Below are 15,728 nucleotides of genomic sequence, written 5' to 3'. Positions count from 1 at the left end.
TTTTTTCCCGTCTAAGGCTTCTTTGGGATAATTTTTCAATTGTTTTTTAAAACAGAGTTTTAGTACAAAAAATTAATTTTTTTTTTTTAAGAAGCAATAAAAAAATTGTCCCAAACGAAGCCGAAGACTTTCAATAGTAAAACTTCTAATTAGATTCGTATGTAAAAAATTCGTTGGGGTAATTACATATTTAAAACTTTAATTTTTATTACAATGATGAAAGATAATTAAAATATTTGTACTAAAATTGTTTTAAGAGGTAATAAAAAAATTGTTTCAAATGAAGCTCAAGACTTTCAATAGTAAAACTTCGATTAGATTCATATGCAAAAAAATTTGTTGGGGTAATTACATATGAAAAATTTAAATTTTTAAATTTTTATTACAATGATGAAAGATTCATTGTAATGGAGAATTAAGGTCTCGTTTGGAATAATTTTTTTATTAATTTTTAAAGTAATTTTTTAATATAAAAATTAAAATTTTTTAATCAAAAAATTATTTCAAAAAATAAGAAGTTGTCTCAAATGAAACTTAAGATTTGATTACTAATGAGAAGGGCTAATCAGATTGATTCAAATAGTTTTGGAGTTTGATCCATGAATTACTCAATAGATAGTTCTTAAAGATGGATCTTTTTATTCCATCATTTTCTGGCAGCCACTAAATTTGTGAGCATTGACTTCAACTCCCATAGTGGGTGGGCCTATGATTTTACTGTTGAATTTTAATGATGCACTAAGCGCCGATTTTTCCTTATTACCATAAAATAGTTACCACTTAGATGGTGCTCCTCAGGGTGTTAATTTTGGGTTACGGGTCGGGTTCGGGTCGAATCCGAAATTGACCCAGCACTTTGGGTTCGGGTCGACTCGACATGTTTTTGCAAACGGGTCGATTTTCTGGACCCGAACCCGACTCGCTTCTGGTTCGGGTCAACCCGACCCTACCTGCGGACACGGCCAATGCGAAATTAACGTGGGACACAGGGCGAACGCGACGGCACGAGTGAGGGACGCTGGGCGCGCGCGAGTGCAAGACGCTAGGCTCTCGCGAGTGCTGGACGCTGGACGCTAGGCACGTGCGAGTGCGAGCGCGCAAGTGCGCGAGTTCGCGATGCGGGGTGCGCGCGAGTGCGTGACGCAGGGTGCAGTCGAGTGTGCGATGCGGGGCTGACGCCAGCAATTGACACGGTACACGGAACTGACGCCGGTCTCAACGCGACGCTGTCTTCGGGACACGACGCGACGCGACGTGGCTGGGGCAGCCGGGCAGGCGGTCGAGGGGCAGCCGGGGCAACCGGGTTTGTGTTATTCCGTGTCATTCCTGGGTTTCCGGGTCAAACCGAACCCGACCCGGCTTTTAAAACGGGTTGGTTTTCCAGACCCGAACCCGACCCGCTTCAAGTTCGGGTCAACCCAAACCCAAAATTTTCAAGTCGGGTCCAATATTGACACCCCTAGTGCTCCTATCTTCAACTTGTTAGTATCACTTCTTTTGATGAGTACAAAATGCATATCACCTAGTTTGCAAGTCCCAAAAGTCTCTAGAAAATCCTCAAGGACCTCAAGCTTCATCGAAGAAGAGGTATTTGGGTGAATCCCAAAAAATTATTTGATCCCATTGGGAGATGTTAGAGGCAAAATATTTGGAGTCAATTATGACATGTTATTCGCACTCAGTGTTTAAGGAATAGGTCATTTAAAATATGCACTCAACTTATAATAGTCAAGTTGCTTAGACTTGCCATGAATCAGTTAATTTAGTTGATCGCATGACTTCAAATGACAGATAACTTTCAACAATTTTTAAAATGTCACTGTGGTGACCATAAAAACTTGATGTTGGTCAAGAAATCTTGCTACTAACATCTATGACAATAAGAACACCATCACACAAGGAAACATAAAGAGTAATTATGTTGTCCATTGCTTGGGGAGGAGAGCCACAATAGGCTATGATGGATGATTTGATAATCAATGCCTTGATTGTCTACAATGTTATATTTGGTCATCCTTTCTTGAGCATTTTTAAGATTATAGTCTTTACTTGTCATAGGTTTTTTTTTTTGGACATTTAGGTCATTTAAGGCAAACTCACACACACAACGCATACACAAAGACTCGAATCCAAAACCTCTTGGTTGAAAGCCTCAGCTCTCAACCAATAGGCCAAGGTGAGCTTTGTATTACTTGTCATATGTTGCTATGAAGTTTCCAACATGAGGACAAGTCATCATAATCTAAAAAAATTGTTGTAGTTAAAAGCAAGTTATTTAAAACCTATAGAAATCTTTAAGAGAAGGTTATGAATCTTGAGGTTCATATGGGAGATGGACTCAAGACTATGGAAATAATTGAGGAAGATCACATTTTATTAAGAAGAATAAAGCTAAACTCTTTCGATCAGCACTAAATATAATCTTATTAGTTATCTTTGAGGAAATATTATAGTTTTTTCTTGATTAGCTATTGATGTGCTAATAGTAGATAGATATTGCTTATTATATACTCAACATTTAAAAAAAAATCATTAGGCTAATTAAATAGATGATCGAGGGTAAATTGTTACAACTCTAGTTGAGCCTATTCATTGTGAAGTACAAAGGTTACTAGTGATCAAAACCCAACACAACTTCATCTGCAGATATTTGATTCCTAGAATCAAGTATCCATTTTCTCAGAGATGACACATAAAATACATTATCAATATTAAACGTATACTCTCCTAACTATAATTTTTAGGTATATTTTCTAATCCTTTCCATTATTTCAATTGGTTCAATATATCTTAAACTCAACTTTTTTTTTTCGAACTTGCTAATGCATTTCATCATTTTGATCTTCAAATATATAAAATTTCGAATATGAAATTTTGAATCTCAGTTCTTTGCATCCTAATACTATTTTTGTTTATCATGCACCGCTTTCAATCTAACTTTAATAAGATGAATCTTTTCAATAATTTCCCTAAATTCCAAAAAAAAAAAAAAAAATTTGTCTAAGAGAGTGATGCGGTGCTGATGTTGGGGGCATCGCAATACTAAGCTCTTGAATTTTTTGGGGTTTAAGTGAGTATAATGGCATTGTGGTCTTTAGCACTGTAGTACTAGGTCAAAAAATTATTTTTAATAAATTTTAATTTTCCATTCACTTAACAACCCACACCACATCCGTACCTTCCTCATTTCATTTGCTTGGCTAGGAAGATGAAATGAGGAAAAGGGGAGAGAGGGTAGAGAGAGGAGAGAGAAAATAAGTTCAGGCTAGTTTTTCCATCCCTTTCCGAGCTCTTAGCTCACTCAGTGGTTTTACATATTCTTCAAAAAGGGGTCAAGATCCAATGGATCGGAGTGAGGTAGATTAGGATCCCCAGTTTTGTTTTGTTTATTTTATTCTTTTGTAGTCATGAGTACAGAGAGATAAATTAATGTAGTGATTGATCTCCTAATTATTATAAATTGAATTTTGATGATTGAATATATAAATATATTGAGTCTTATGATTTATAGTTTCTTCTATTTGACTTATTTATATTGATACATTATTAGAAGTTCTGGTATATTAATTAAAATATGAAATAGGCAATTCTTTCAAATTTAGGACTTGGGACATCACACTGTATCTAAGAGCTAAACCTGTTGAGCCAATTAGGTACAAATTTCAACTAAATACAAATGAAAATGCATATCAATATGAGATCTAGATGCTTAAGAAATTAACTTACATCCAACCTAGACTCATGAATCAAGAATTTGATATGCTTTAAATATTTAAAAGATAAATAATTTGTAAATGTTTAGAGATGATTTAAATTATCAAGAGTACATGGTAATAAATATATAAGAAAATAATATAATTAGGGTTCTTAGTGGACATGAGCCCTTCCTTAAGAAAGAAAATTGGATAATTATATTTTGTTAATTGGAAATGGTTGCTTTAATTAACTATAAAATTTATTTTTAAAATAAATTTTAAGAAGATGAAATTAATCTATCTCTGAACAAACAATGAGGATAGATAGTCTAATTAAAACCTGATTAAGAAATATCCCCCTTTTTTTCCGAAATTTGTCATTATTTTCTATTTTTAATAATTAAAAAAGCTTGTAATAGTAACAAAACTTAGGAAAAAATTAAAATAAATCTAAAATCTATTTTGTAAATGTTATGATCTTTGTTTTATGACAAATAATTTGGACATTAAACAGTGACTAATGCACATATTTTTAATTAAAGATTGAAAAAAAAAACACGAAAAATTGCTTTGAAAATTAAAATTTTGACATTTAAATGAAAGGTAGTGATCAACAAACTCGTGGAAATAAATTAATAGCCCTAAAAAAGTTCACAATTCTTGTAATTTATTTGCTATTTTTCTTAATTAAGAAAAAAAATCATAACTATGAAAAATAGTAAATGCGTTTGAAAATTTTAATGAAATTTATTATAGACTGACATTGATGCATATGATTCAACTTAGGAATAGCTAATAGACAAAAATCAAATCTATTGAAAGAAATTAACAATAAATAACCCTAGTATCGTACTAAATGGTTTGTCTAAAATAAGTTGGGGGCTCTAAGACCGTTGCAATTATATGAAACTTAGAGGGTACTTATGTAACATCATTACACTTGCACTTATGAGAGCAATTAGGTGCGTAAGACTTGACACCAAAAATATGCATATCAAGGAGCTCTTTAGTACTCATCAAAGGCATGAAAAACATAATAAGCAATTCTTAGTGGGTGTAAACGTACACCCATAAGAGGGATGTCTAAAATATGATGAATTATTATGTGCAGACACCGTACGAGGAGAACCGTTTGATTTATCTCTATGAACAGTAATAGCACGGTGAAGCTGCACTTTTATTGTTCACAGAGACAAAACTGGACGATTCTTCTCGTTTGGTATCTGCACAGAATAATATATACTAAAATAGGTGGGGTCCCATTATTATCAAAATAACCCGTTACGGTGCCTATGAAATATAAGTCGTCAATTGGTGCATCTAAAGCAAGTAGTGAAATATGAGTGTAGCATAAAGAGTATCTAATTTTGGGGAGTTGATCTTGATCAATTGAAGCTTTGAACTTAGGCCAACACTAGCTGTTTATGGGGTAGCCTTTTTATTATTGTTATTACCCATTGGACAAAAGAATTTGATGATTTTATTAATATACTAGAAGACATAAGTATTTTTCAAATGATCATATTTTATTAATAAATCACAGTCAAATAATCATGATCTTATAAAAATAATGTGTTACATTTATTGGGCAACATCACACAAAATTTTAGCTTCACTATATATATATATATGACTCAAGATTATTCATTATGATATTATTATCTTTTTGCATAAATACAGATGGCCAAATTTTTATTGGTTTTAAAGAAATTTTTCATTACACTAATTTTCATGATGAAGATTAAGGCTTTATTTAGGGGGGATTTCTTATTTCTTCTTAAAATAAAATTTTTGTAAAAAAAAATTACTTTAAGAAATATTAAAAAGTCATGCAGAACGAAGCTTAATATTAATGATTTCCTAATAGAATGACGCATGGTTGAAAAATAAGTTAATTTAAAATTAAATAAAAATACATTTGTCTGTAAGATTAGAGAACGTAGAAGCAATCATGCTTTTTTAGCTAAAGCTTTTTAATCTCTCTCTGTCTCTCCCTATATATATATTCTTACGTATTTACATATGTAACATATAAATTTTTATATTTTTTTAATTAATACTCATAATTTTAAAATATTAAAATATTAGTAATATTAACTCATTTAAAATAAAATAGAAACTAAAATAATATATAATACTTTAGTATATTTTATTTAGATGAGTTAATATTAATGATATTTTTATATTTTAAAATTATGAGCATTTAATAACTAAATTTAAAATTTTATATGTTAGAAATGCATTAAATAAAAATTATATGTTATATTTTAAAAATATATTCTATTGGCCTCTCTGGGAGTCCATGCGAAGAGGAACACCGTGAGGTGGCGAGAAGAAACCGGAGAACCGATGAAAATAACCGCAAACCACCAGGCGCCAACCAACCGGAGAGAAACCACGCCGCCCATTCTGTCTATACAAAGGCAAAGACAAAAATAAAGACATGAAGAACACATTAAATCAGAATCGATCTAAATCAACAAGCGAGCAATTAATTCGCCGCCGGCGGCGGCGACGACGGCAACGGCAATAAATGGGCGGGTGCTACTCCTCCCCGTCCATCAACAACAATCATGCGCATCCGAAATCCCTCCGATTACTCCCCGCCGCCGCCGACTCCGATGACGAGATCGAAACCTCTCCCCGCGACTCCTCCGTCGCCTCCTCCGGTTCCCCGGTTTCGCCTATCTTCGTCCTCTCTAACCCGGCCTCCGCCGCCGATTTCCTCTACCAATACCAGCTCGGCCGGGAGCTAGGTCGAGGTGAATTCGGCGTGACGCGGCTCTGCTCCAATGTGGAGACAGGGGAGGCTTTGGCTTGCAAGACAATATCGAAGCGGCAATTGCGGTGCACTGTAGACTTGGCTGATGTCCGGCGGGAGGTGGAGATCATGCAGCATTTGCCCGTTCACCCTAACCTGGTCCGGTTCATCGAGGCCTACGAGGATCGGGACAACGTATATCTTGTCATGGAGTTATGCGAGGGTGGGGAGTTATTTGATCGCATCGTTGCGCGAGGGCATTACTCGGAGAGGGCGGCGGCGAGCGTTACCAAGACTATCATGGAGGTTGTCCAGGTATGCACTGCAATTGCTGTGCGCATATTTCCATATTTCCTTCACTGAATCAAGCTATACTTCCATCGATCTTTTATTTTAAATGATGAAATTAGCAATATTAAAATTGTGAAAAACTAAAAGATCGTACCACACCCTTTCACTTCTAGAGAGATTATTTTGTGTGGACACCCGATGGGAAGAAACATTTGATTCTCTGTGAACAGTAAAAATACAATGAGCTGCGATTTTACTGTTTACAGAGACAAACCGGACGGTTCTCCCCATCTGTAATTGAAAAAAATTATTTTCCACTCCAAAATACAACAAAGCACATATCAAATCAAAATTCATTTCTAACAAAAAAAAAAAGAAAATGTATATTCTTCCTCTATTAAGACCATCTCCAATCGTTCGGCAAACAGCCAAATGGAGGCCCTCAAACATCGCAACCGAACGCCATTTCTTCCGCCATTTGATCCCAGTTGAACAGTGCCACGCCAATATTGGCGTCGCACTGTTCACTTGCTCCATTTTTTTCTCTCTACTGAATTCGTCCGAGAAAGGCGCGAAAGAAACGAACAATGATTTGGGGGCAAAATGGCGTTCCACTGGAGATGAATCTCAGCACTTTTTGATTTTACTGCATTTTGCTGTGAAAAATGAGAGTTTTGGTTGGAGATGCCCTAATGCTTTCGTAAACAGTATGACATCAATATTGAGATTGCACTATTCAAAACACAAAAAATATCTTTTTGAATGCTGCTAGATTGAACGTTCACATGAACTGCAAATGCCCGAATAGCATTCCATTGGAGATACCCTTAACCTGCAATGTTAAGATCTATGGGTGATGCCATATTAGGGACAATTTAGTTCAGTATTCTTTGGATAGCATTGTTATCTAGATAGCAATATCATTTGTACAATAATTCTATTTACAAATGCAATTTATTTGAATCAATGCTATCTTACTTGAACTGTTTTATTATTATTTAGAATAATAATGGTGATTATGATATTTTCTTTTGACATTTCTTTCAACCATTAATAGAACACCATATTTTTTACTTCGTAATTTCTTTCAAAGGATCATTATAATTCAAATTTAGGGTTCTCCTGCAGGTATGCCATAAGCATGGCGTGATACACAGGGACCTAAAACCTGAGAACTTTTTGTTTCTAGATCAATCAGAAGACTCTCCATTGAAAGTGATAGATTTTGGCCTCTCTGTGTTCTTTGAGCCTGGTAGGATTCCTGATTCCATGTTCTTCCTATCTTGTCTATATCTACATTTTCTTGTAAATTTATAACCATCTGTATTTGCAAAAAGGTGAGCGCTTCAGCGAGATTGTTGGAAGTCCATTTTACATGGCACCGGAACTTCTGAAGCGCAATTATGGACCAGAGGTTGATGTGTGGAGTGCTGGGATTATCCTATATATCCTTCTCTGTGGAGTCCCACCCTTTTGGGCAGGTACTTCGGCCATTTGCGTTCCTTCACCCTCTTCAATTTTATATGCATTCCTGGTTTTTGTGTCTCAAGGAGGTTTTTTTGGATGTCTTTTTTATTGTTTCTTAAAATAATTTTTTAGTATAAAATTTTAATTTGCACTTTGCTTTGATTGTAAACTTTTAAGACGCATATCAAAATTTATCGTAGTAGCAACGTGGTTAAGTGCTGCACATTACGTAGTGAGAATTGCAGTAATATAAGATATACGGTGATTAGCATTATGAGTTGATTTATCCCCCAATGTTCAGTACCCACTCATACCCACTCACAAGGCCATGTGCGTACCCATACCCAACATGAGTGAGTGTGAGTATGGGTACCCAATGCAGGGCTCTGGTAAAAAAGCCATCTCAAACGAAGCCCAAGATGTTTTGATGGGCCATCTGATTTAAACAGTTTCATGACTAAGGTCTCGTTTGGGACGGCTTTCTTGTTGCTTCGTAAAACAATTTTTTAAGTACAAAAATTAAAAATTTTATACTATAAAGCTGCTTTAAGAAGCAACAAAAAAGACGTCCCAAATCAAGCCTAAGTATTATAAGCAGTTTCATGACTATGATTTCTGATGGGTCAACCGATTTTAAATACAGATAGTGATGAAGGAATTGCACAGGCGATTATAAGGGCAGCTGTTGATTTCAAGAGGGAGCCATGGTCAAAGGTCTCAGAAAGTGCCAAGGATCTTGTGAAGCGCATGCTCGATCCAGACCCTGATACAAGGCTTACTGCTCAACAAGTTCTTGGTAAAGCTTACAGAAATCTTAATTGTCTTTTCATTCCAAGACCATCTAAAATGCAGGTTAAACAATAAAACAGATCCTTACTATTCATATCTGATCAATTCAATCTCATAATATTATATTTCTCAAATTTGATTTCAAGACTATATCAACTTAATCAAATGGTCATTGAGACTTAGGCTTTGTTTGGGACGGCTTTTTTATTGCTTTCTAAAACGGAGTTTTAGTTAAAAAATAAAAAAATTTGAACTAAAACTCCGTTTTAGAAAGCAATAAAAAAGCCGTCCCAAACGAACCCTTAGGCTTTATTTGGAACAGCTTTCTTACTGTTTTTTAAAACAGTTTTTTTGTATAAAAATTTTTTTAACTAAAAAGATATTTTATAAAACAATTGTTTCAAATAAAACTTTAATTATAATCAATTTTATATAATCAAGGAACTAAATTTAGGTTAATTCTATATGACAATTTCTTTGAGTGATCATTTTTTTATTAACTTTGTACAACCAAAGGACCAAATAGAAAGTATTTAATACTTAGACTAATTGGCTATGGACTATTTTGGAATTTAATATTATATATTTGTACAAATTATTTTTCTTCCATACTTAAGTGTAGTTTTGATACTCCCAATATTTTAAAAGTAGGTTCATTTATCATCAATCTATATTTATTTACACATGCAGCTAGAGATACGAGTCTAAAGATTTTCGTTTGAGTTGATCTAAAATCGAATCCATTGAGTATAATTTTAGTAGTAATAGATCTAGTGAGAGATTTCTGACTTTGAGCGATGAAGTCATTAATAAGTGTATTTGTTTTAGATATCTTGGGTCTATTGTCCATAGTGATGGTGAAATAAATGGGAATATTATTAGTAGAATTCAAGTTGGAATGTTGAAATGGCGGAATGCTTCGAGTTTGTTGTGTGATAGAAAAGTACCATCCAAACTTAGAGAAAATTTTATAAGATGCTAGTGAGACTTGCAATGCTTTACAGCGCATAATGTTGGCTATTAAAAGAGAAGCATAGTATTAAGTTAAGTATTGTTGAGATGAGGATGCTCAAGTGGATGAGTGGATTTACTCTTAGAGACATGATAAGAAATGAGTTGTTAGACCGATATAGCCGGTCCATACAGTATTGACTTGCATGTAATAGAGGCGGAGAAGTTCTGCCTCCTGCTTGTGCTGATCAAACTACATAGTCCAAAAGAACATATTGAGAAGATTTTAGGAGTTTAGGAGGGAAATTTGAATGTAGGGACTGTTTAGAAATTTTCTTGTCGATTGTATGTAGTTGGTTTTCCTAGGGTTAGAGCATCTTGAATTTGGTTGAAATTTGACATCTCTCCAAGTTCTAGGCTCTAGCGGCGTCTAGAGATTTGGGAGAGAGAGATCCTCCTCTCAAATAGAGGATCAATTGTATCTTAGTATTTTTCATTTCCCTTTTATCTAAAAATACAAATTATCAACTATTTTCTTGATTTTTTTATAGATTTTTGTAGAGAATTCTCACTGTTTTTCAAAGATTGATAGGAATCACTTGAAATCTACAAGTGCTTCCTATCAAATTGGTATTAGAGCAATTTTTGGACCTATTTTTGGGCTGTTTTTTGTGAATTACGGCGGCTGAATTTTATTTGAAGATGGGCTGTTTTGTTGTTTTTGGGGTCGATATCTAGATTTGTTTAGTCTAAAAAAATATGGGTATTGATGGTGGCCAAGAAAACAGATAATTTGAAAGAACGTCTTGAAGGGGAGATAAGACAGTTGAAATCGGAAATTTCTTATCTCCACACTCAACTTTTAGAGGTCAAAAGTCAAATTTCAAACATCCACGAGAAGATGGATGGAAGTTGTTCCAACATGGGAGAGATGTTGAAAAAGTTGCTCGAGAGCCAACCTAAAACGGTGTCGACGGAAGCAAGGGAAGTCTCTAGCAACCAAGGAAGCGAGAAAAACTCTAATTCAATAAGACAGAGAAGATCAGGAGGTGGATATTCAAAGAGGAGAAGAGAGAATATCTCCCATAAGAGGTGCTGATTTGAAGAGGAGAGGGGAGGGGGTAGGGCAAGAAAGAATGGGTGCTGATTTGACGAGGAGAGGGATGAGATTTGAAAGGGAAAGGGATAATTATGACAAAAGGGAGGCTGAATTTGAAAGGGGAGGGGCTTGTTATGACCTAAGAGGTGCTGAATTTGAAAGGAGAATGTGGGAATTTCATAAAAGGCTTGAGTATGAATGTAAAAGGGATGATTGGAACACTTGGGGAAGCCAGCCCTTTGGGGAATGAAAAATTATTAAGGGAACAAAGGGAAAGAAGGCGATCTGAGGATGAGGAAGCTGAAGATGCTTATTTTTTAGGGGGTGGATGATCATGGGTGGATCTACAAGGTGGAAAGGTATTTCACTATCAACAGGTTGACAGAAGGGGAGAGACTGACGACAGCCAGGATGTGCTTGGAAGGGAAGGCATTAGCATGGTACCAATGGAGGGATACGAGATGAGCGATATGGACCTGGAGAGAGTTTAAGGACTGCTTGTTGAAACGTTTCCAACAAGCAGTTATTCGCTTCCTCATCTATGAGCAATTATTCGCTTTGATGCAGAAGGGGATAGTGGTGGAATATCATGAGCAATTTGAGTACCTCGCTAGTCGATTGGATTGGCTTCCCGAGACTAAACTAGAGATGAACTTTATAAAGGGACTGAAACCAGAGATCCGCACAGCGTTTAGAGTGATGAGACCTCGTGACTTGGGAGAGGCTATGCAGCTAGATCAGTTGGTGGATGATGAGAGTCACCTGGAGAGCGGAACGAGAGGCAATTGCTCATAAGGCTACCTTATTAGCATCCAAGGAGCCAACACTGAATACTCTTCGGGAGACTTCGAAGGAAAAAACCACAGGAGGAAGACCTGGGGACAACTTCAAGAAGCTCACAAAAATGGAATTACATGATAAGAGGACGAAGGGCTCTGTTTCAAATGTGACGAGAGGTATACGCTGGCACATAGGTGTAAGGAACAAACTCTTCATGTTTTTGCCATTTGTGATGACAAAAGAATGGAGGAGGGTGTCGTCTTTCCACCATGCGGACAAGGTGGGGTCTTTGGGAGAAGAGTATTATTAGACCAGTCCACTGGACCGGTCCATACGGGACCAGCTTGCATGTAACAAAGGCAGAGAAGTTCCGCCTCCTACTCGTACCGATCAAATCGCATAGTCCAAAAGAACAGATTAGGAAGGATTTAGGAGTTCATAAGGGAAATTTGATTGTAGGGAGTGTTTAGAGAATTCCTTTTGGATTGTATGCATAAAATAGTTGGTTTTCCTAGGGTTAGGACATCTTGAATTAGGCTATCTCTTTAGGTTTTGGGCTCTAGCGGCGTCTAGAGATTTGGGAGAGATAGATCCTCCTCTCGAATAGAGGATCAATTATATCTTGGCATTTTCCGTTTCCCTTTAATCAAATAATACAAATTATCTACTATTTTCTTGGTTTTGTGTGGATTTTGTGGAGAATTCTCCTTTTTTTTTGTTTTTTTTTTTATTTTTAAAGATTGATGGGAATTACTTGAGATCTACAAGTGTTTCCTATCACGAGCATATCCGTGAAAAGGTTGGAGTAGCACCAGTGACTGATAAGATTAGAGAAAGCCGCCTTTGATGGTTTGGTCGTGTAAATCGTCTGTCTTCCAATGACCCTATTAGGAGAGTAGATGTATTAGATTTGATCTATATTAAGAAAAGTAGAGATAAACCTAAAAAGACTTGGTTAGAAAATATTAGATATGACATTTCTTTATCAGATTTAAATGAGAATTTGTCTCTTAAAATGACACAATGGAGAAAAAAGATTCATGTAGCCGACCCCACGTAGTAGGATAAAATCTTGATGTTGTTGTTATTGTTGTATATAGCGAGAGATAAAGGAAGTGATGAAACTTTGACCTTTTTGAAATTACGCCTTTGAATCATTATTGTTCAAACTTTTCTATACTTTTTATACTCTCTCAAATGAGTAAATTCAATGTGGTTAAATGGCACGAAAGAGAGTGACAAGAACAATTTCATATATAGAATAATCTAATCGAAATGAGGACCATTCATAGTTATGATTGACATGTACATAAATTTTATTCTCTTCCTTGTTTCTTGTTTCATCATAGAAAAATAAGTCAATGATTAATTACTATTTTAAATATCAAATTAATTATAGAAATAACTTGCATGTATGCAGATCACACAAAGTTTAATATAAGTTTATGGGAAAAGTTATGAACTAGATTAATAAATCATGGTTACATGATTCATCATCTATAATAATGTCCTGAAGTTACTCATTTTACACTAGTTTTATAGTGAATAAATAATAGAGATAAATTTAAAATGGTGGATTGCATACATAGCACTAAATATTCTACCACTTAAATATATAACACCTAAATTTCACTATTTACTCAAATACCACCAAAAACTTCAAAAAATAGCAAACACCTAAACTCACCCTCTTCGTTATCTTCCACACATTGTCGGTCCTACCGCACTTTGCCAGCAAGATCCAATGCCCTTCCCCCATTGTTGATCTCTTCCTACTCATTCACACGCCGCTACTCCTTCACGATCATTCACATGCCGCCGTCCTTCATCTAGCTTGGAATGGGAGAATTGGACAAATGGGATGCGGGCGGCAGCGAAAACTCTGTCCTGGAAGGGAAGGAGGGGATGGCGATCAAAGCCCTTTATTAACGATATCTCATCACAACTTCCTTGGCAAGATCCATCACGACTTCCTCAACGATGTCGAGATGTCTTTAAACAACGAAGTTTTGATTTTGCCCACCTTAAAAAAATATTTGATTTGGAAATCTATATGCTTCTATCCATATATTACACATCTTTATTTTCTATTTTTCAAACATTCAAAACAATTTCCCATGCAAATGCACAGGTCAATTTGCTAATTATTACAATTTTGGAAATCCTTTGTTTGAAGTTTCATATTTGGATTTAGATTCTTCTTTATCATTCATAATTTTGAATACAAATGTAACATATAATAGAATATATATATGGTAATCTTTAAGCTAGATCTACACCCACAACTCATTATTTCTCTTCTATCTATTGCATGAAGAACATCCTTGGTTGCGGAATGCAAGTTCAGCTCCAAATATTCCACTCGGCGAGGCCGTCAGGTCTAGGTTGAAGCAGTTCCTAGTGATGAACAAGTTCAAGAAGAAAGCATTGAGGGTAAGCCTATGCCTCCTAACTCTACATCTTAAGCAAAATGCTGGCTGAATACAGGAAATAACAGTTCTATTAATTGATTTTATTTTCTTCATCAATAGATGAATGATACCAAGTATTTTTATTTATAGGTTGTAGCTGATCAGTTGCCTTCAGAAGAAATTAATGGAATCATGCAGATGTTTCATATGATGGACAAGGATCAAAATGGGAACTTGACCCTTGAAGAACTTCAGGAAGGGTTCCACAAGATTGGTCAGCCTGTTCCAGAACACGATGTCAGGATGCTATTGGAAGCAGTGAGTACTATCTTTTAGATTATGGCTTCGTTTGGGACGGCTTTCTATCTGCTTCTTAAAGCAACTTTTTAGTACAAAAATTTTAATTTTTGTCCAAAAAAACTGCTTCAAGAAGCAGAAAGAAAACTGCCCCAAACGAAGCCTATATATCATCCCAGAAAACTTAGCAGTGCCTTTCCTTTGCAGGCAGACATAGATGGAAATGGAATGCTGGATTGCGATGAGTTTTTGACTGTCTCTTTGCATCTAAGGAAGGTCAATAGTGAGCAGCATCTGCCTCAAGCATTCAACTACTTTGACAAGAATGGTAGTGGATATATTGAGATTGATGAGCTGAGAGCAGCTCTTGGCGAGGGTCACCTCGATCCGAATGATCAAGTGATTCGAGAAATCATAAAAGATGTTGATATAGACAAGGTGATTATCATTACCAGATCTTTTCAAAATCGTCTCATTCTTAACTAGGGGTGTAAGTGAGCCGAGCCGGCTCGAGCTAGACTCGTTTATGGGCTCACGAGCCGAGCTTATCGAGCTCACGAGTCGAGCTCGAGCTCGAGTTTGAGCTCGTTTAGTAAACGAGCTCGAGCTCGAGTTTGAGCTCGTTTAGTAAATGAGCTCGAGCTCGAGTTTGAGCTCGTTTAGTAAACGAGCTCGAGCTCGAGTTTGAGCTCGTTTAGTAAACGAGCTCGAGCTACTCGACTCATTTACACCCCTATTCTCAGCCTAATCTTTTTTTGTTGTGCATAACTCTATATTTAGTTAAACATCTACCTTGGTTATTACATGATCAAGCTTTGAATCTTTACAGGATGGGAAAATTAGTTACCAAGAATTCGAGGCAATGATGAAGTCTGGAACAGATTGGAGGAATGCTTCGAGGCAGTATTCGCGAGCATTTTACAATACACTGAGTCGAAAATTGCTGAAGGAAGCATCCATGCCACCCAAAAGGGTCGAGCGACAAAATGGACTAAAAAACAGCATCTAAAGCTGATTTTATGGCATTGCTTTCTATTTGGGAGATGCAAAAGGGCCAAATCCAGTGATATGAAATTTTTTATGTATGAGATTTTAATGTGTAGATTGTTTAAAAGTTTTTGGATACTGAGGCTTTTCAACCATCAAAGGTTGTAAGAATGTTATGACAAGGGAGCTCAGATGTAACC

At 35.9% G+C, this 15,728-nt stretch overlaps 1 protein-coding gene across 1 annotated transcript; it reads left to right on the top strand.

Moving 5' to 3' along the window:
- The first annotated feature begins 6,377 nt into the window (after positions 1 to 6,377).
- LOC110104039 (calcium-dependent protein kinase 29-like) lies at positions 6,378 to 15,566 on the top strand. The gene is made up of 8 exons (XM_020832978.2): positions 6,378 to 6,771; positions 7,876 to 7,999; positions 8,085 to 8,228; positions 8,858 to 9,010; positions 14,151 to 14,266; positions 14,395 to 14,562; positions 14,749 to 14,979; positions 15,371 to 15,566. The coding sequence occupies exons 1-8, from the start codon at positions 6,586 to 6,588 to the stop codon at positions 15,548 to 15,550; spliced, it is 1,302 nt and encodes a 433-aa protein (XP_020688637.2). The 5' UTR covers positions 6,378 to 6,585; the 3' UTR covers positions 15,551 to 15,566.
- Positions 15,567 to 15,728: the final 162 nt, after the last annotated feature.

Source organism: Dendrobium catenatum, unplaced genomic scaffold (assembly GCF_001605985.2).
Source record: "Dendrobium catenatum unplaced genomic scaffold, ASM160598v2 fragScaff_scaffold_1284, whole genome shotgun sequence".
In the NCBI taxonomy this organism is placed as follows: domain Eukaryota; kingdom Viridiplantae; phylum Streptophyta; class Magnoliopsida; order Asparagales; family Orchidaceae; genus Dendrobium; species Dendrobium catenatum.
This window is presented reverse-complemented; position numbering and strand designations above follow the sequence as displayed.